The sequence below is a fragment of the Azolla caroliniana genome, unplaced genomic scaffold (genome assembly GCF_043228905.1).
Source record: "Azolla caroliniana isolate FFs.n. ecotype wild unplaced genomic scaffold, voAzoCaro1.0.p SCAF_11, whole genome shotgun sequence".
NCBI classification, from domain to species: Eukaryota; Viridiplantae; Streptophyta; class Polypodiopsida; order Salviniales; family Salviniaceae; genus Azolla; species Azolla caroliniana.
The window spans coordinates 21,299,731-21,315,864 of record NW_028230446.1 but is presented as its reverse complement, the minus strand read 5'-3'; the positions used below and the strand labels follow the sequence as shown (position 1 = coordinate 21,315,864).

General features: G+C 39.2%; 2 protein-coding genes across 3 annotated transcripts; both read right to left on the bottom strand.

Annotated features, from left to right (window-relative positions):
* Positions 1–634: 634 nt before the first annotated feature.
* LOC147858496 (tonoplast dicarboxylate transporter-like) lies at positions 635–4,341 on the bottom strand. Its single transcript, XM_087327935.1, has 6 exons — positions 3,098–4,341; positions 2,577–2,620; positions 2,250–2,345; positions 1,699–1,816; positions 960–1,352; positions 635–868 (listed from the first exon to the last, which is right to left on the bottom strand). Exons 1-6 carry the CDS (start codon positions 4,338–4,340, stop codon positions 828–830), a joined length of 1,935 nt encoding a protein of 644 aa, XP_087184061.1. The 5' UTR covers position 4,341; the 3' UTR covers positions 635–827.
* A 5,128-nt stretch (positions 4,342–9,469) lies between these two features.
* On the bottom strand, positions 9,470–13,073 carry LOC147858495 (tonoplast dicarboxylate transporter-like). 2 transcript variants are annotated; one of them, XM_087327258.1, is made up of 6 exons: positions 11,780–13,060; positions 11,241–11,284; positions 10,888–10,983; positions 10,458–10,575; positions 9,774–10,166; positions 9,470–9,663 (listed from the first exon to the last, which is right to left on the bottom strand). In XM_087327258.1, exons 1-6 carry the CDS (start codon positions 13,035–13,037, stop codon positions 9,620–9,622), a joined length of 1,953 nt encoding a protein of 650 aa, XP_087183384.1. In that variant the 5' UTR covers positions 13,038–13,060; the 3' UTR covers positions 9,470–9,619. The 2 variants fall into 2 exon arrangements, with proteins under 2 accessions (XP_087183384.1, XP_087183386.1); XM_087327260.1 differs by lacking the exon at positions 9,470–9,663 and having other exon boundaries at positions 10,113–10,231; positions 11,780–13,073.
* Positions 13,074–16,134: the final 3,061 nt, after the last annotated feature.

The following is a 16,134-nucleotide window of genomic DNA, read 5'->3' as shown; positions in this document are numbered from 1 at the left end:
ATGGTAGTAAAAGTGAGAAACTAGTTCTCCTAAGACTTAAGACAAACCCATAAGAACATACAACGCATGGGAACATGTGGTTGTTTGGGAGTAAAGTATTAGGCTATATATAAAGGGGAACTACATGATACTCCCACTTGCCCAAAGTTTGGTTCATGACTTGAGTCACCAAGTCCACGAGGAGGGAAAGTTCATGGGATAAATACAAGTAATGCCATGGTCAACTTGCAATACTTAAACAATTGTAAACAGTTAGGTGCACATTTTCTTTTAACTATTGAAACAAAACAATCTCTTTCGTTCTCTCATCACAACCATCTTTCGGTTAAGAAAAATGGGAAAGCTACCTAATAGTGTAATTCAAGCACTTTGTAGGCCAAATGACACTACAATGCTGAATAATGAACCATGGTTCACACAATAGCGATTTTGTATGACGTGGTTCGAAATGGGGCCTTTCATATGTCATTAGTTATACTATTGATTGAAACGGAACATGGACATATATATTCTTTTTTGTTTCAAAAGTGCATTGGATTGTATATAAAAAATTGTTTGCTTTTCTGATTTCAACATGATCAATGAGTGACAAAGTGCAACATTTGGCTTTTTAAAAGGAAAGTATGGACATTGAATAGGCTACATGAAATTTTCTTATTTCAATTTCTCTTTAGTTTTTAAAGTAAAGAGAAACAATTAAATAATAATTTGCGTGGCATGTTCAACGAATTAATAATTAATAATATGAAATGAGCTATGGAAATGGATGATAAGAATAATATACATCGATAAAAATTGGAACATGATCTCCCCATGCGAGCTTTGCATCACACGGATGTTGTTGAATTAGTGTTGAAGACAAGTGCACCTATTAAAAAGCAAAAGTAGATCAGACGACAAAACGATCTGTGGTTAGAAAAGAAAAACAATACAAGAAGGAAGAATGGGAAAACACGAACCGAGGGTTGGCATAAGAATGGAAAGCAAAATGATTGCAAGGATCTTGAGAAAGAAGCCAGGTTTAGCCATGTGTTGGACAGCTAGAGATTCGAGGGCGAATGCCATGGCATTCGCCACGGTGCCAGTGGGAAACATGAAAGAGAATTGAGAGCTCATTGTTGCCGAGACCATGAGGAAAAGAGGGTCCATGTCCATGGACAATGCAAGCTCTGCCAAGAGAGGCACAAACACGGATGCCGCAGCCGCATTCGACGTGAACTCGGTTACGATGCCTATGATAACTGCCAGCGCTGGTGTTATTGCCCAGTAGGGCGTTGAGGCCAGAAAGGCGAGTTTCGCTGATAAGACATCTGCAAGGCCGCTTTCATTGATGCCATCAGCCAGTGCAAATCCTACACAATGTTTCGTGGCCCGATTGTGAATCGAAAGAGAAAGTAGTAACGTGAGCATTGCACAAAAAAGTAGAAAAATATAGTGGAACATCCACGTGAACACTATGCATTTTTCTTTTGTTACAAACCAAAAAATGCTTTAAACCACCTTAGGACCAATTAGTAAAAATACACTTGTTATACATGTATGCACATAATACTAGTATCTCCATATGCGTGCATCTAAACATACATGTCATAAACATATAAAACTCAAGAGATATGATGCATTCGTGAAGAGATTAACTAACCTCCATATAGGAAGACCATGAGGTATGATGATGCATTCATGAAGAGATGAACTAACCTCCTCCCACAAGGAGAACAACATTCCAATGGATGTCCCTGCACTGGGACCAGTTCATGAGCTTCTCTTTTGGATTCCTTGGATTTGGAATCACAAATAGCAAGACTGCCATGAGGATCTGTACAACAAACGAACATATATATGGTTGTCAAGCTTCATGCTTGACATTCATAACATTGATGCAGGGTCTCATAACATTTTGGTTTAGCATTCATGAATGCTTTATCCTCGAGATCCAAACAAACACATCAACTGTTGTCATGGTTCATTCCTGACATTGATAACATTGATGTCCAGTTTGTTAACATTCTGGTTTAGCATTCATGGCTGTTTTATCCTCGAGATCCATAATAACTAGGTATTTATGAACAGGTGCATGCATCTCTGAATCATCATTCTTGAATATCCATAACCTTGGATGGCATTCTATATGTCAACTTATACAATGAGGATTTATGTATTTTTCACAATCAAGGATGTGAATTGGATGTCTTTGCATCCTCAGATAAAACAAAACAATTAATTATAATCGAATTCCAATCACAACTTACAGTAATCGATCCATTTCCGGGATAATCATTAAAGAGACTTGACCATCCAAAGCTTCCGCCACCTAAAGATTTTGTCATCCAAAGAACTATTAAGACCTGCAACAAAAGAACCGACATATTATATAGGCCAGTGAACCCACCTTAAGATTTCAATAATGTTGGTGTACACAAGTACACACGCACATATGTATCTGTACCTATTTGTATACATATAAATATACACATTTGTATGAAGACTTACATAAACACATATATGTATTGCCTGTGTCCATATACATGTATACAAAATGTTGTCTATACGTATGCAGTTTGAGAAAAGTTCCTTACAAAGAAGAGGACCAATATAGCCACTTGATCAGAAGTAATAGGCCCTGCATGAAATCAATTGTTTTCTTTATCTTTTCTTTCCTCTTAACTCATAGTTCAATAGACTAAAGCAGCATCAGATCAAGGGTTGAAAAAGATTATAAGATCAATATGGCTACCACCCCACCCCATGCCTGAAATAAATATTGAGGATTGAGCATTCATAGACATATTATTCAATATATTACATGCATGCATGTATTCATACATATGTATGTACGTATTTATGTGCCTACATGTGTGCATCTATGAATGTATGCATATATTACATATTGCAAAAATATGCCAATGAATGTATACATGATAAAAGCAGACGGGGTGATCCAAAAAATCATGCTTAGTCAAGACGGGTCGTGCTAGGTATGTATGCATACATCCATGCATACGCAAATACACATACATGCATAAGTACACACACAAAGATATACATTTGCATACATAAAATAACAGAGGCATATGTATCATGATCTACGCTTCGCTACCGATTTTTGCAAGCTCATCTTCCATGTGGAGAGATTGGAGAGAAGCAGAGACAGGTTTGATGGCAGATGGAGGGCAATAGAATATAACAACAATGATCCACATGATGAGAGTAAGGACAAGTGCAAAAGGTGTGGCAAAGAGCATCCATTGCAGGAACGAGATATCATTCTCATCTGGGAATGTGACCTCCCACAAACCAACAAAGACCATATTGGCAGCATTTCCAGTGATGGTAGCCATGCCTCCAATGGTGACTCCGTAGGCCACGCAGAGGGCAGTGCCGCGGCAGAAGTTCATCTCAATCTCGAATGCACGCTGAGGGTCCATCTGTGTGCTATGGACGGTGGAAAGATGTTTCTCGAGGTGCAATGATGTCTCCTTATCAAGGTTCGAAAGGGTGCGATCGAAGTGGATCGAAGCTTTTGTGGTACGTTCAACGGGGGAATTTGTGGCAATGATGGTATCCAATACAGGATCTGGCACCAACACAGGATCAGAGGGTGGACATCTATCTATATCATCGATATCTTCACCTTGAATGCCACTGACAACATGCTCATCATCATCATCATCATCATCATCATTAAACTGGTGGAAACCCGTGTGTACCTTCTGTTGCACTGCCAGGACCATGGGCATAAGCATCGCACACGCAGCAGCATTGTCCACCCACATACTAATGAATGAAGAGCCCGCCGCAAATCCGAATAGGAGCAATCTCGGATCGTCCTTAAACAAGAGCACCATCTGCAGGGCAAACCTCTTGTGAATATTGTGAAACCTAACTGCGCTGGCAAGAATGAAAGAGCCGAGTATGAGGAAGATGGTATCACTTGTGTAGGATTTAGAGACAGTCAAAGCTGTTTCGAGCTGAAGGAGAGGGAAGAGAAATAGCGGCAATAGGGCAGTGATGGCTAAGGGTACCGCTTCAGTGACCCACCATAGGAACATCCATGCCATTGAAGCCACCATAGCTGCACATTTCCCTCTCGCTCCTTCTTCCCCGATGTCAAGAAAGAGGTAGAGGACGAGGAAGAGCAGGGGTCCTAGAGCTATGGAGATGTTCTCACGATGTGAGGCAATGCAAGAAGCCGCAGCCTTCAACTTGGAAGAAACGGAGCTAATTCTGGTTCTCCCGTCGAAGGTCTGCTTCTGGTTGTGGCGATGTGAGGAGGGCAAAAGAGGCTCGGCAGAAGAAGAAGAAGAAGAAGAAGAAGAAGAAGAAGAAGAAGAAGAAGCCATAGCCATAGCCATGGTTACGATTTGCAGCAGAGACAGGGGAGCATCGATGAGAGATGAGTATTCGTTGATCTACGTCTCTTATATATATAATATATCCATGATATAACATATACATACATACATATATATGTAATAATGTATGTATATGTATATTATATATATATATATATATGTACATACATATGTATATAGCAGCCAGAATAGCGCGGGGGTCAACCAAAGATGGCAAAAAATGGCCTTCAATCGGCCACATTAGATATTATAAACATCTATAGAGCAGGACATATTTGGAGCCCGATTCTCTCTCTTCCGGACATATTTGGAGCCCAATTCTCTCTCTTGATCTCTTTTCTTATTGTAGGGGGTACCCCGCACTACATCTTGGGCTCGAAACCCAATTTCCTCACTTCTCTTAGAACTAAAACAATATAGGGAGAATAAATTACAAAGTGTTAATTAACCATAACCCTTTTACTATTCATTAACATGTAACTAGTGTAATTTTTCAGGAACAAGGGGAGACGATGAATGTGGATACACTTACGCCGCTCGGGCATCTCCCTTGAGGAAACAGAAATGCAAAGAACAATCAAACGCCCTCGTGTTGGGCTTCAAAACAAGTCAACGTGGAGTAGAAAAGATTAAGAAGATAAGGGAACGTGAGCTACATCGACTAGAAGCTATGGTTGGGGTATCTTTTACATTGGGACCACGGGCCACATCCACATCACAACCCTTTGACCTCTCGCTTCTCTTCAAGAGACTTGGATGGAAATGAAATTAGGCCTAGTTTAACATGTTATTTATATAGAACAGTTTTGTTATTTTCTTAAAACTATTTAGCTTAAAGTCTATTTTTATCTTATTTTTATTTTTACTTTCGATGAATGGGTAAATATCCCATTTTTTTGTAAACCATTTGTCTCATGGGCCAATTTTGGACTTGGATGGAAATGAAATTAGGCCTAGTTTAACATCATTTTCATTCTAGAACATGTTATTTATATAGAACAATTTTGTTATTTTCTTAAAACTATTTAGCTTAAACTCTATTTTTATCTTATTTTTATTTTTAGTTTCGATGAATGGGTAAATATCCCATTTTTTTGTAAACCATTTGTCTCATGGGCCAAATTTGGCCTTAGAATACGTTAATATATCTTTCTATTACTCCATGGATATTTGTTATTTCACTAGATGCAACTGAATGTGGAATGTAAGGGTTGAACCCATGGCCATCTGATCTCCGTTGGGCAACCTTACCAACTCAGCGACATCGATCTAGGCACTCTTAAGTCTTGCTCTCTCAAACACATCTCTTGACCCACCAAATTTTTGTCTTGATTTCTTCTCTATTTAGAAGGCCCTACAAATTCTACCTTCGCAATGTAGGGGTTGAACCCATAGTACGTAATATTCGTGTTCGTTAGCCCAAACATCCTTTTTCATACGTTCGCAGACGAATGCGTATGTTATTAAAACATTCTTGTGTTTTTTTTTTACACTTTTTACCGTAAGTTTCTTACCTTAAATTTTTTTTTTAAACCTTGTAATAAATAATGACTGCAAAAGTATGGTATTTATCATACTTCAAGGGTGTTTTTCATACACAAATGATAGGAATGTTTGCAAATGCGAATGCATGAATGGTACGTATGCTTCATTCTATGGTTGATGAGATAAAGTATAACGTTATAGAACTCCTCTTTGTGCTTTTGAGAAACCTCCTGGAGCACAAACTCGACATGCTCATCGATTATTCTTTCGCCTACCACATGATTTAGGTCCGTCGTTTGTTCAATGTTTGAGTGCAATTTGTAGATCACATATCCCTTTTCTTTACCCTTTCTTGTTCACCGTTTGTGCGATCACTTCTTGTCTCGTCTTAGCTTCCCTTGTCTCAAGCTTTTGAGATGAGCCCGTTCATTCTTCCATCCTTTCTCTCTTCCCTTCAACTAGAACCTGACACCTCTAGCACTAGGCTTCCACCCACCCAACATGTCTTCTCTTCTACGACATCCTCCCAACCAAATTCCATTTGTTTCATCCCTACCTTTTTATAAAATCCTCACTTTCAAGAGTGGAATGTCTAAAGCCTTTAATTCTTATAAAATTGTGTTACATAAATTTCCAAAACACCTATGTAGCTACGGACTTTTAATTACAAAACATTCCAACACAAAAACAATCACTACGAGGCGTGATTCGTGAATTGTCTACTTGAAGGTTTTCCTATTTTACATGTCACCCCCTACTTTCATACATTGACGGGGGGTCATTATCGTGTCATTCAACTTTAAATACATCAATGCTGGACAATTTCTTAATGATCATTGTCATCTTATTCAAGTACTCCTTAAGGAATATTTATTATTCCTATTTTACAAATGATGTTAATTACACTTTATGGCCTTTGGGCCACGTACACACCTATTGAATAGCCAAAAATAGAGTTTTTCATAGTTATTGTATCATATTTACATTATAGTGTGATATACATTATGTTGTATACCCTACGCATAGTAAAATATTGCCTACCTAACGATTTTTCCTATTTCAAACATTGCCCCCTATTTATAGATGGTTAGAGGGTCATTATCCTAGTGTTCAACTTTAAACACATAATTGTTGCATAATTGACTAACGATCATGGTCCTCATATTTAAGTACTACAACGATTTAAGGATTATTTATGAATCCTAGTTAACACGTTATATTTCACTTTATGGTTGGATCAAGTTTTTCTAATGGGTGATACATGACTTATACCTTGGAGTGTTGCACTTCCAAGGACCATTACCAAGTCAGGAGAGGTCGCCTTCCTCTTGGTGGGTTAATCAAAGGATTATGGGATTTCACTAAGAATCGACAACGGTTCAGTTTAGCTTAACCGGTTTGGCCTAAACCGTTTGGGGTTCTCAAACCTGAACCAAACCAAACCAAACCAAACCGATCCCTAAACCAGTTTGGTATTTGGTTTGGGACAAAAAAGTTTTAGAGGTGTGAAGAAACCCAAAAAACACCATTACCACTTCCTCCTCTCCTTCTCCTCCTCATAACTCCCACCGGCTCACCCTTACCAATGGATGAGTCCAAATTCAAGTCCAAGTCCCACCTCCACGACTCTCTCTCTGTAGACCATTGGACATCCAAGAATCCCTTGCCTCCCACCACTCAAACCACGAGCCCTGAGGCTACTGCGACCTCTCATTCTTGGTGATCCAATCCTTCTCCAAATTTGACATGCCGGCCCCTAGATTTCACTCCCCAATGGCAAAGATCACTTCATATATCAACCAACACATAAACGCACTTAGCTCTCCACTCCATGCAACCATTGAAACCTCTTGAGTTAATTAAAAATTAACATCCATCTAATCATTGCAGTAATTAAAAATATATATTAATCTTAATTAAATAAGTAATGTCTATATAAAAAACATATAAGGTGTCTAAATTAAATAGATAATTACTAAATAAGACGTATGTATATCTCAATTGATTTCGAGGAAAAGTTATACGTGAAAAGTATCTCTTAGTGAATGTAAAAGGGAGAAAATGAGGACCAAAAGGTAGGGCACCCAAACCTTAGAGGATCCCACATATGATACCATTCTTTGGATCAAGGTTATATCCAACAAAAACACATTTTCTTCAACTTTGGATACAATCTTTAGTGTAACTCCCTAAGCACATGGGCAGTCCCTTCACAACGAAATGCTTATAGGTGGTCATAATCCAACACTTCTTTTGATCTTGAGCTCAATGCTACATTCAAAACACTTGGCCTAAGAAGTTGATAATATGGACAACCATCAAGAAGTATTCAACCTAAAACTTGCAATTTTGATCTTGCATTGTTTGATTCATTCACTCAACAACACCATTCTACGTTGAAGTGTACAAGGCCGCCCATTCTCATTGGATTCTTCCTTCTTCATAAAAATCTAGAGTTCATTATAATTGTACTCCATCCCATTGTTTCACCAAAGAACGGTCTCAATATTCATGACTACCAACCACACCTTGAACTTCGTAAAGGTCTCATATTTCAACTTCAAGTGGTATACTCAATCATTCATAGTTACACGTTCACCACTAACACCGAGTGTTACATGCCCAAGGCCTTATCCACCACTCCAACCTCCACCTCATCTCACCTGTCACTTTCGTATAATCTTCATCCCTTGAAGTATACCACACCACCCAAGTCCGACCTTCCCTTCTAATATTTAGTTGTCAACCCACTCTAACATTCATATGGTTCAATCCATCTCCATGCCTAAGGACATCACTTCCAATCCGATATCCCCCTCTTCTATGTTGCCCTTTGAATTAGATAAAGTGGACTATGACTTAGCATCCCTATATTACCCTCCCTATGTCGTCCCTTGAACTTGATTTAGTGGATTGCGAGTGACTCTCCCCTAGATGCACATCACACCACAAATGAGTGCACCCAAGAATGGGCAAAAATAAGGTCAAGGGATTCTTCTTAAGCACTTGTATTGCCTTCAATATAGGTTATAGAAAGCTATGTCTTATTCCCTTACCAAGGTTTTCTTAAGATTTGATTAATCAGGTGCATGGTAACGAGCATTCAAAGAGTTTCCTAAATAGTGGTAGAGTGTCTCTATTAGTTAATACATAGTTTGAAGAAAAGGCATAAATGTTGGAGGCATTAAAAGAAAAGCGGAGAAAATGACAAAGAAGGTAAAGGAGAAAGTGGAAAAGGGGAAATAGCGACAAGAACCACATGGATTGATGTTCTTTTTGTTTTCACACGTTTTTCAAAAGTTTTTAGTGTTTGCCTCCAACCACACCATGGAACAAAAAATCTTCCACCCATGCACACTTCAATTTGTTCACGGAGCAGATTTTCTAATCATAATTTCCAAGCATATATGACAATTAGCCTTAAAATGTATGACTTCGGAGATCGGACATGGTCTCGAAGGTATTGTGGAAGCATTCTTTCATGTGTAGGAAGTAGCCTTCAAGAATCGGTAGTGACCCTCGCAAGTGCAAAACAAACACTTCGATCTAAAAGAGTATGTGTTGGTCCCTTTGGGGGAAACATAACTACATGAATTCTTTTTGGTAGGGTTTTTATTTCTGTATAACTGAAGTTGTCTTTCGAGCAATCAAATAATAAACCATGTGTCATGTTCAAATGATTAACAAATAATAATTCTGAATGAGCTTGTTAAATGGGAAGAAAAGAATTATAATGGATAGGTAAAGAATCAGAATCCGATCTCCTCGTGTGAGCTTTTGCATCACCCAGAGGTTGTGGAGGTAGTAGTGTTGAAGACATATGCCCCTATCGACAAGCAAAAGAAAAAAAAGCATAAGTCAATAAAGACGCCGCGAATTAACATGATTTCCCGAGAGAGAAACTAAATGAGAGGGAAGGGCAGAGAAAACACAAACCGAGGGTGGGCATAAGAATGGAGAGCAGAATGATGGCACTGAGCTTGAGAAAGATCCCGGGTTTAACCATGTGTTTGACCTCTAGAGATTCGATGGTGAATGCCATGGCATTTGTGGCGGTGCCAGTGGGCAATATATAGGAGAATTGAGAGCTTATCGTGGTTGCGACCATGAGGAAAAGAGGGTCCATGTCAATGGATGATGCGAGCTCTGCCATGAGAGGCAGGAACACAGATGCCGTTGCCGCATTTGTTGTGAACTCAGTCATAATGCCTACGATAACTGCAAGTGCCGGCGTGATTGCCCAGTAGGGTGTCGAGGCCAGAAATGAAAGTCTCGTGGATAACACATCTGCGAGACCACTTTCATTGATGCCATCCGCCAGTGCGAAACCTATGCCCGATGTTTTTTTTTTGTGTGGCCCCATTATGAACAAAAATGTAAGTAGATAATGTGAGCTTTACACAAAAGAGTAGAGAAATGTTAAGGAACATAACAGCTCACACACATTTTCGTTGGTTACACAATGGATCTGCCATGAACCGAGGACCAATTAATGAACATGTTTGTTCTACATTGTACATAATGCTAATTCTCCATATGCCCACACACAAACACATCCATAGACATATATATACATATAACATGAGCCATTATGAATTTGTGAAGAGACTAACAACAAACCTCCTCCCACAAGAAGAATAACATTCCAATGGATGTCCTTGCATTGAGACCAGCTCATGAGCTTCTCTTTCGGTTTCCTTGGATTTGGAATCACAAATAGTAAGATTGCCATAAGGATCTGTACAGAAACACACACATTAACGGTTGTCATGGTCCATTGTAGGCATTAATAACATTAGTATCTAGTTCCATAACATTTTGGTTTAGCATTCATTCATGGGTGCTTTATCCTCGAGATCCACAACATTTTGGTAATCAAATAACCATATCATCATCCTTGAATATCCATAACATCGGATAGCTTTCTACTCTGTCGATTTATTCAATGAGGATTAATGTTTCTTTCACAACCACAGATGTGAATTGGGCGTCTTTTGCATCCTCCCAAAAAAACTAACAGATTAAAATTTCAATCCTAATCAGAACTTACTGTAATAGATCCATTTCCGGGATAACTATTAAAGAGACTTGACCATCCGAGGCTTTCTCCACCAATTGATTTTGTCATCCATAACACTATTAAGATCTGCAACAACACAAGCCCTAGCATGTTATATAATAGGCGAGTGAACCCACATGAAGCGTCCATTACAGTTGGTATACATACATACATGATGTATGTATGTATGTATGTATGTATGTATGTATGTATGTATGCACACACGCATACAAATAGGTTTATGTACCTACAGGCTACATATACGCACATTTCCCACGTACATATACACATATAAGTGCGTTAAATATATTATATATATATGCAACTTGAGAAAGGTCCCTTACAGAGAAGAGGACCAGTACAGTCACTTGATCAGATGTAATAGGCCCTGCATGAAATTAATTGTTTATTTCTTCTCTTTCCCCTTAACTCATAGTTCTCTGTGCAGTTAAATATACTAAAGCAACTTTAGACAAAGTGTTGAAAATGATCATAAGACCAAAGACCATGTTGCAACTGGACCATATCGAGAATTGAACATTTATGAATACATGCAGCATGCCTACATTCATACATCTGTATTGATGTGCATACATGTATGTATGTATTCATGAATGTATGCATATATGAACATATTAAATACATATTGCACACATATGTGCATCATACATACATACATACATACATACATACATACATACATACATACATGTATGCACATAATTCAGTATTAGGCAATAAATACTAGATATGTAAGGATACATCCGCATATACATTCATACATATGTACATAAGGTACACACAGGCAGACATTTACATTTTATGCATACATAAATAAGATCATACAGAGACGTATGAACCATGATGATGTATGCATCTTTACCCATCTTGGCAAGCTCATCTTCCATCTGGAGAGATTGGAGAGAAGCGGAGACAGGTTTGATGGCAGATGGAGGGCAATACAAGAGAACGACAATGAACCACATGATGACGGTGAGGACGATCGCGAATGGAGTGGCAAAGAGCATCCATTGCAAGAAAGAGATGTCATTCTCGTTAGGGTAGGTGACCTCCCACAAGCCAACAAAGACCATATTAGCTCCATTTCCAGTGATTGTGGCCATGCCGCCAATGACGACCCCGTAGGCCACACAAAGGGCCGCACCACGGCAGAAATTGAGCTCCATTTCGAGAGCATGCCGGAAGTCCATGTGTGTGCTGAGGACAGTGGAGAGATGTTTGTCGAGGTGTAATGACATCTTCCTGTCGAGGGGGGTCGAAAGGTGCGGTTCTACATGGATCGATGCTTCTGCTTGTTGTTGTTGATGTTGTTCGGGTTGCGAATTTGCAGTGGCATTCCATATGGTCTCCTCCGAACCATTCGGGTCCGGGGTGGACAACACAGTATCATCCAATGGGGCATCATCTACAGCCCCATTGGATGATGGGGCAGTGTCATTATTCACATCATGCCTATCCTCATTATTGTTGAACTGGTGGAAGCCCGTGTGCACCTTCTGCTGCACTACCAGGACCATGGGCATGAGCATGGCACACGCAGCCGCGTTGTCCACCCACATACTTATGAATGAGGATCCAGCAGCAAATCCGAATAGGAGCAACCTCGGATCCTTCTTACACCAGAGCAGCATCCGAAGGGCAAACATCTTGTGAATGCTATGAACCCTAACTGCACTGGCAAGAATGAAGGATCCCAGTATGAGGAATGTGGTGTCTGTGGCATATGATTTAGAGACTTCCAAGGCTGTCTCCAGTTGAAGGAGAGGGAAGAGAAATAGCGGTATCAGGGCAGTGATGGGTAAAGGTACAGCTTCTGTGACCCACCACAGGAACATCCATGCCATTGAACCTACCATAGCAGCACATTGCCCTCTTGCTCCTTCCTCCCCAATGTCTAGGCAGAGGTAGAGGATGAGGAAAAGCAGAGGGCCTAGAGCTATGGAGATGTTCTCACGATGTGAGGCAATGCAAAAAGCAGCGGTCTTCAATTTTGAAGAAACGGAGCTAATTCTGGATGTTCTGCTGCTGCTTCTTCCATTGTAGCTCTGTTTCTGCTTCTGGTGATTTGAGGGTAAAAGGGGCTCAAAAGTAGAGGAGGAAGAAGAAGAAGCAGCAGCCATGGTTTCTTGCTTGATTTGATGCGTCACCAACTTTAGCTAATTGTGAGAGGTCGCGATGAATTGGATTTAGAATTGGACTCGAGTTTTTGTGTATGAAGCTCAACATGAGTTAGAATTGTGCTCAAGTTTTGTGTAGTTTCTTTCATACATACCCACACACACACACTCTCTCTCTCTACATTTTATAACTTTGGAAAATAATACCCAAAACACCTCTCTAAGGTGGGCCTGCATGAATGGGTGGATAAACCAGAGAGAGAGAGAGAGAGAGAGCTTGCAACCATGGCCACCATTTAATGTATGCAAAGGTTATATGGGGCCTAGGACTATACACGTTCATGGGGTATGATCCATGTGTGTATGCAATCAGGAGTGCACGTTCTCATGATCCATTTGTATGAAATTAGGAGTGCGCGCTCTCATGATCCATGTGTATCTAAGATGGAGTCGGCCATTTTGGTACATGCTCTCATGATAATGAAGGAAGGATATGGTGTTGTGAAGTCTACTTTGTGAGTGGTGAGTCATGTGTGTGTTGTGGGGTTAAATTCCCAGTTTTAGACCTCTTGTAGTTCTAACTTCCCGGTATTTAGATCCATCGAGTTTAGAGCACTTGTAGTTCCCTGTATTTAGATCCTTGTATTTAATTCACGAGAGATAGATAGATATTTTTAGCGTCCATAGAGAGATCAATAATGACCCATGGGACCCAAGCACAAAAGTATTCTTGATGTGTGTCTCCTTCCTAAGAAGTGATCTTCATTCTTCAATGGACCAAGTTTCGATGTGTGATTAAGGCATAAACATAGGAGCTCAACCTTCTAGGTGTTCTCTTTATTGGGACACTCAAGTCATTACCCCCTCTTAATATATCATCATAGCTTTCGCGAATTGCAATACATATAGGCAAAGAATGTAAAAAGCAAGTGATATTCATCCTCTACTAGCCCTTCCTTGCATACCTTACATGTCTTTATATTTGGTTGATTTTTTATTCTATAATGCAACTTCAATACCTAGGTTGTGTGATCAAGTGCGACGGACTATTAGGGCTCTACGGGAGTTAATACTCATGTTAGTAATGAGGTAAGGTTGAATTTGATTAATGGGCTTTCTTATCTTATATAGAACCTAACATTCAGGTTTGATGTTTGCAACGTAATATTCTAATTTTGTCATTTTAGCATCTTTCCACTTATCTTTCCTCAATAACTACGTATTTCATGGAATCACTTCAAAGCTCTAGGAGATCATCCCCATCCCATCATTTAAACCATTTTTTGATGTCAATTACCCAATAGGATGAGAGAATTTTGCTTTTGTGGTTCTTTTGTGCTTTACATATTATATTCTAAGCGAGGTGTGGTAATCTATGATTTGGCATATTCTCGACTTTTTAAATGTATCTATATACTCTCTATAGCGCCAATATCTCTATAGATCGAACACTTGTTTCCAAGAACATAACTTAATAGGAGTTGGTGGATTTAACTCCTAATGGTCTCCTTAAAGACATCTTTTGATGTGTACCCAATCATTGAAAGTAACATAAATAAAAGAGTTATAGCGTGGTACAAAAGTGTAACGGGGTGTAGTATGTTCTATAAAGGAAAATGATTGTGTTGAGACTAGTTTCATTTCCATCCAAGTCTCTAAAAAGGAGGAGGTTGTTGAAGGGTTTCAATGTGGGTGTTCCCCGTGGTCTCGATGTAAATTGTATCCCCATCATGGCTCCTAGGCGGAGTAGGGCACATTCTTCACAAACCACATTGAATGTTCGTTGCACATTAGATTCTTGGCATCGTTGAGTGGGCAACACATAAATTCATTTATTGTGCTCTTCTTTGGGACTACATTATGTAATTGCACTTTTAGCGTAGTGTGGTCATTTACAACCCATGGCATGACAAGGTCAACACATTGTAGGAGGTCCTCACCTCTGCTCTCCACACTTACACAAGAGGTCTTCTACATGATTTGTTACATTTCATCTACCTAGCTTAGAGTTTTTGGTGTTTCTCTTCACACGTTTCACATCTTTTTTTCTTTTTTCTTTTTCTTTTTCCAAAAAAAACTCCTTCCATTAGTTATAAAATTTTACAAATGAGACAATTATAAACAAATCCCTGTAGGGACGGGATAGTTCCATCTTATGTGGATGCCCACTGACTCAAGAAAGGGACAAGACACCCATTGTTGGATGAAGGCTATTCGTTGTCTTTCAACTCCATCGGAGCCGCCCTTGAGGCCATCATATTGGCTCTTTAGAGTGGTTACAATTTCAGTCTATATCTCTTGCAGTAGCCTTATTGGATGCGCGGTTTGGTTGGAGAAGACCCATCTACACCGTTGTTTCCATAGAATCCAAAGAGTTATTGGGCTGACCAATTCCAACACAACTTGAGATTTGTTATTAAGAGGAGTTGAGTGGACATTGCTGTTGGTGGAGAAAAAAAACCTCTTGTGCTTTTATCACTAAAGTCATCCCCTCCTCCTAATGCTCACCACACGCTTCACATCTTGTTATGTTTAGTTCATCACATAGAATGATTTCTGCCTTGAATGCTTCTTTACTGATTTAATTTAGTTGGCTCCTTTGGAGATGTTGCACATCTTGTCTCCCCAAACACACACAATAGGCTCTTTCATCACACCCGATTCATACAAATGTTTCAAATGTCACATAATGTGACGTGGCCCTCAATGCCTCTTTTACTCCTTCACCTATGCAACACAATCATATTACCAATTAATAACATTTCCCATAAATGATAAGAATTGGAACGTGTCTTTGGATTCCTAAGATCATAATACTTTAATCTTATTCACAAATTTTGTGCTCATGCATAAACATTTCTCGAAAGTCATTATCAACCTTGATTTTTTTATGTTATTATTGTTTTTTGAAATACATAATATAGCCAATGGTCAATAATCTACACAAATTTGATTGGATATCAAATAGAGATATTTGAGGTCAAAACCACAACTCCTCGTTTTGGCATCCATACCAATAATAGGTCCATAGTTCAACATATACATGTGTCTTGTCCTTATCTATTTCTATCCCACTCTTGTAAATACAGATTGTTTATTT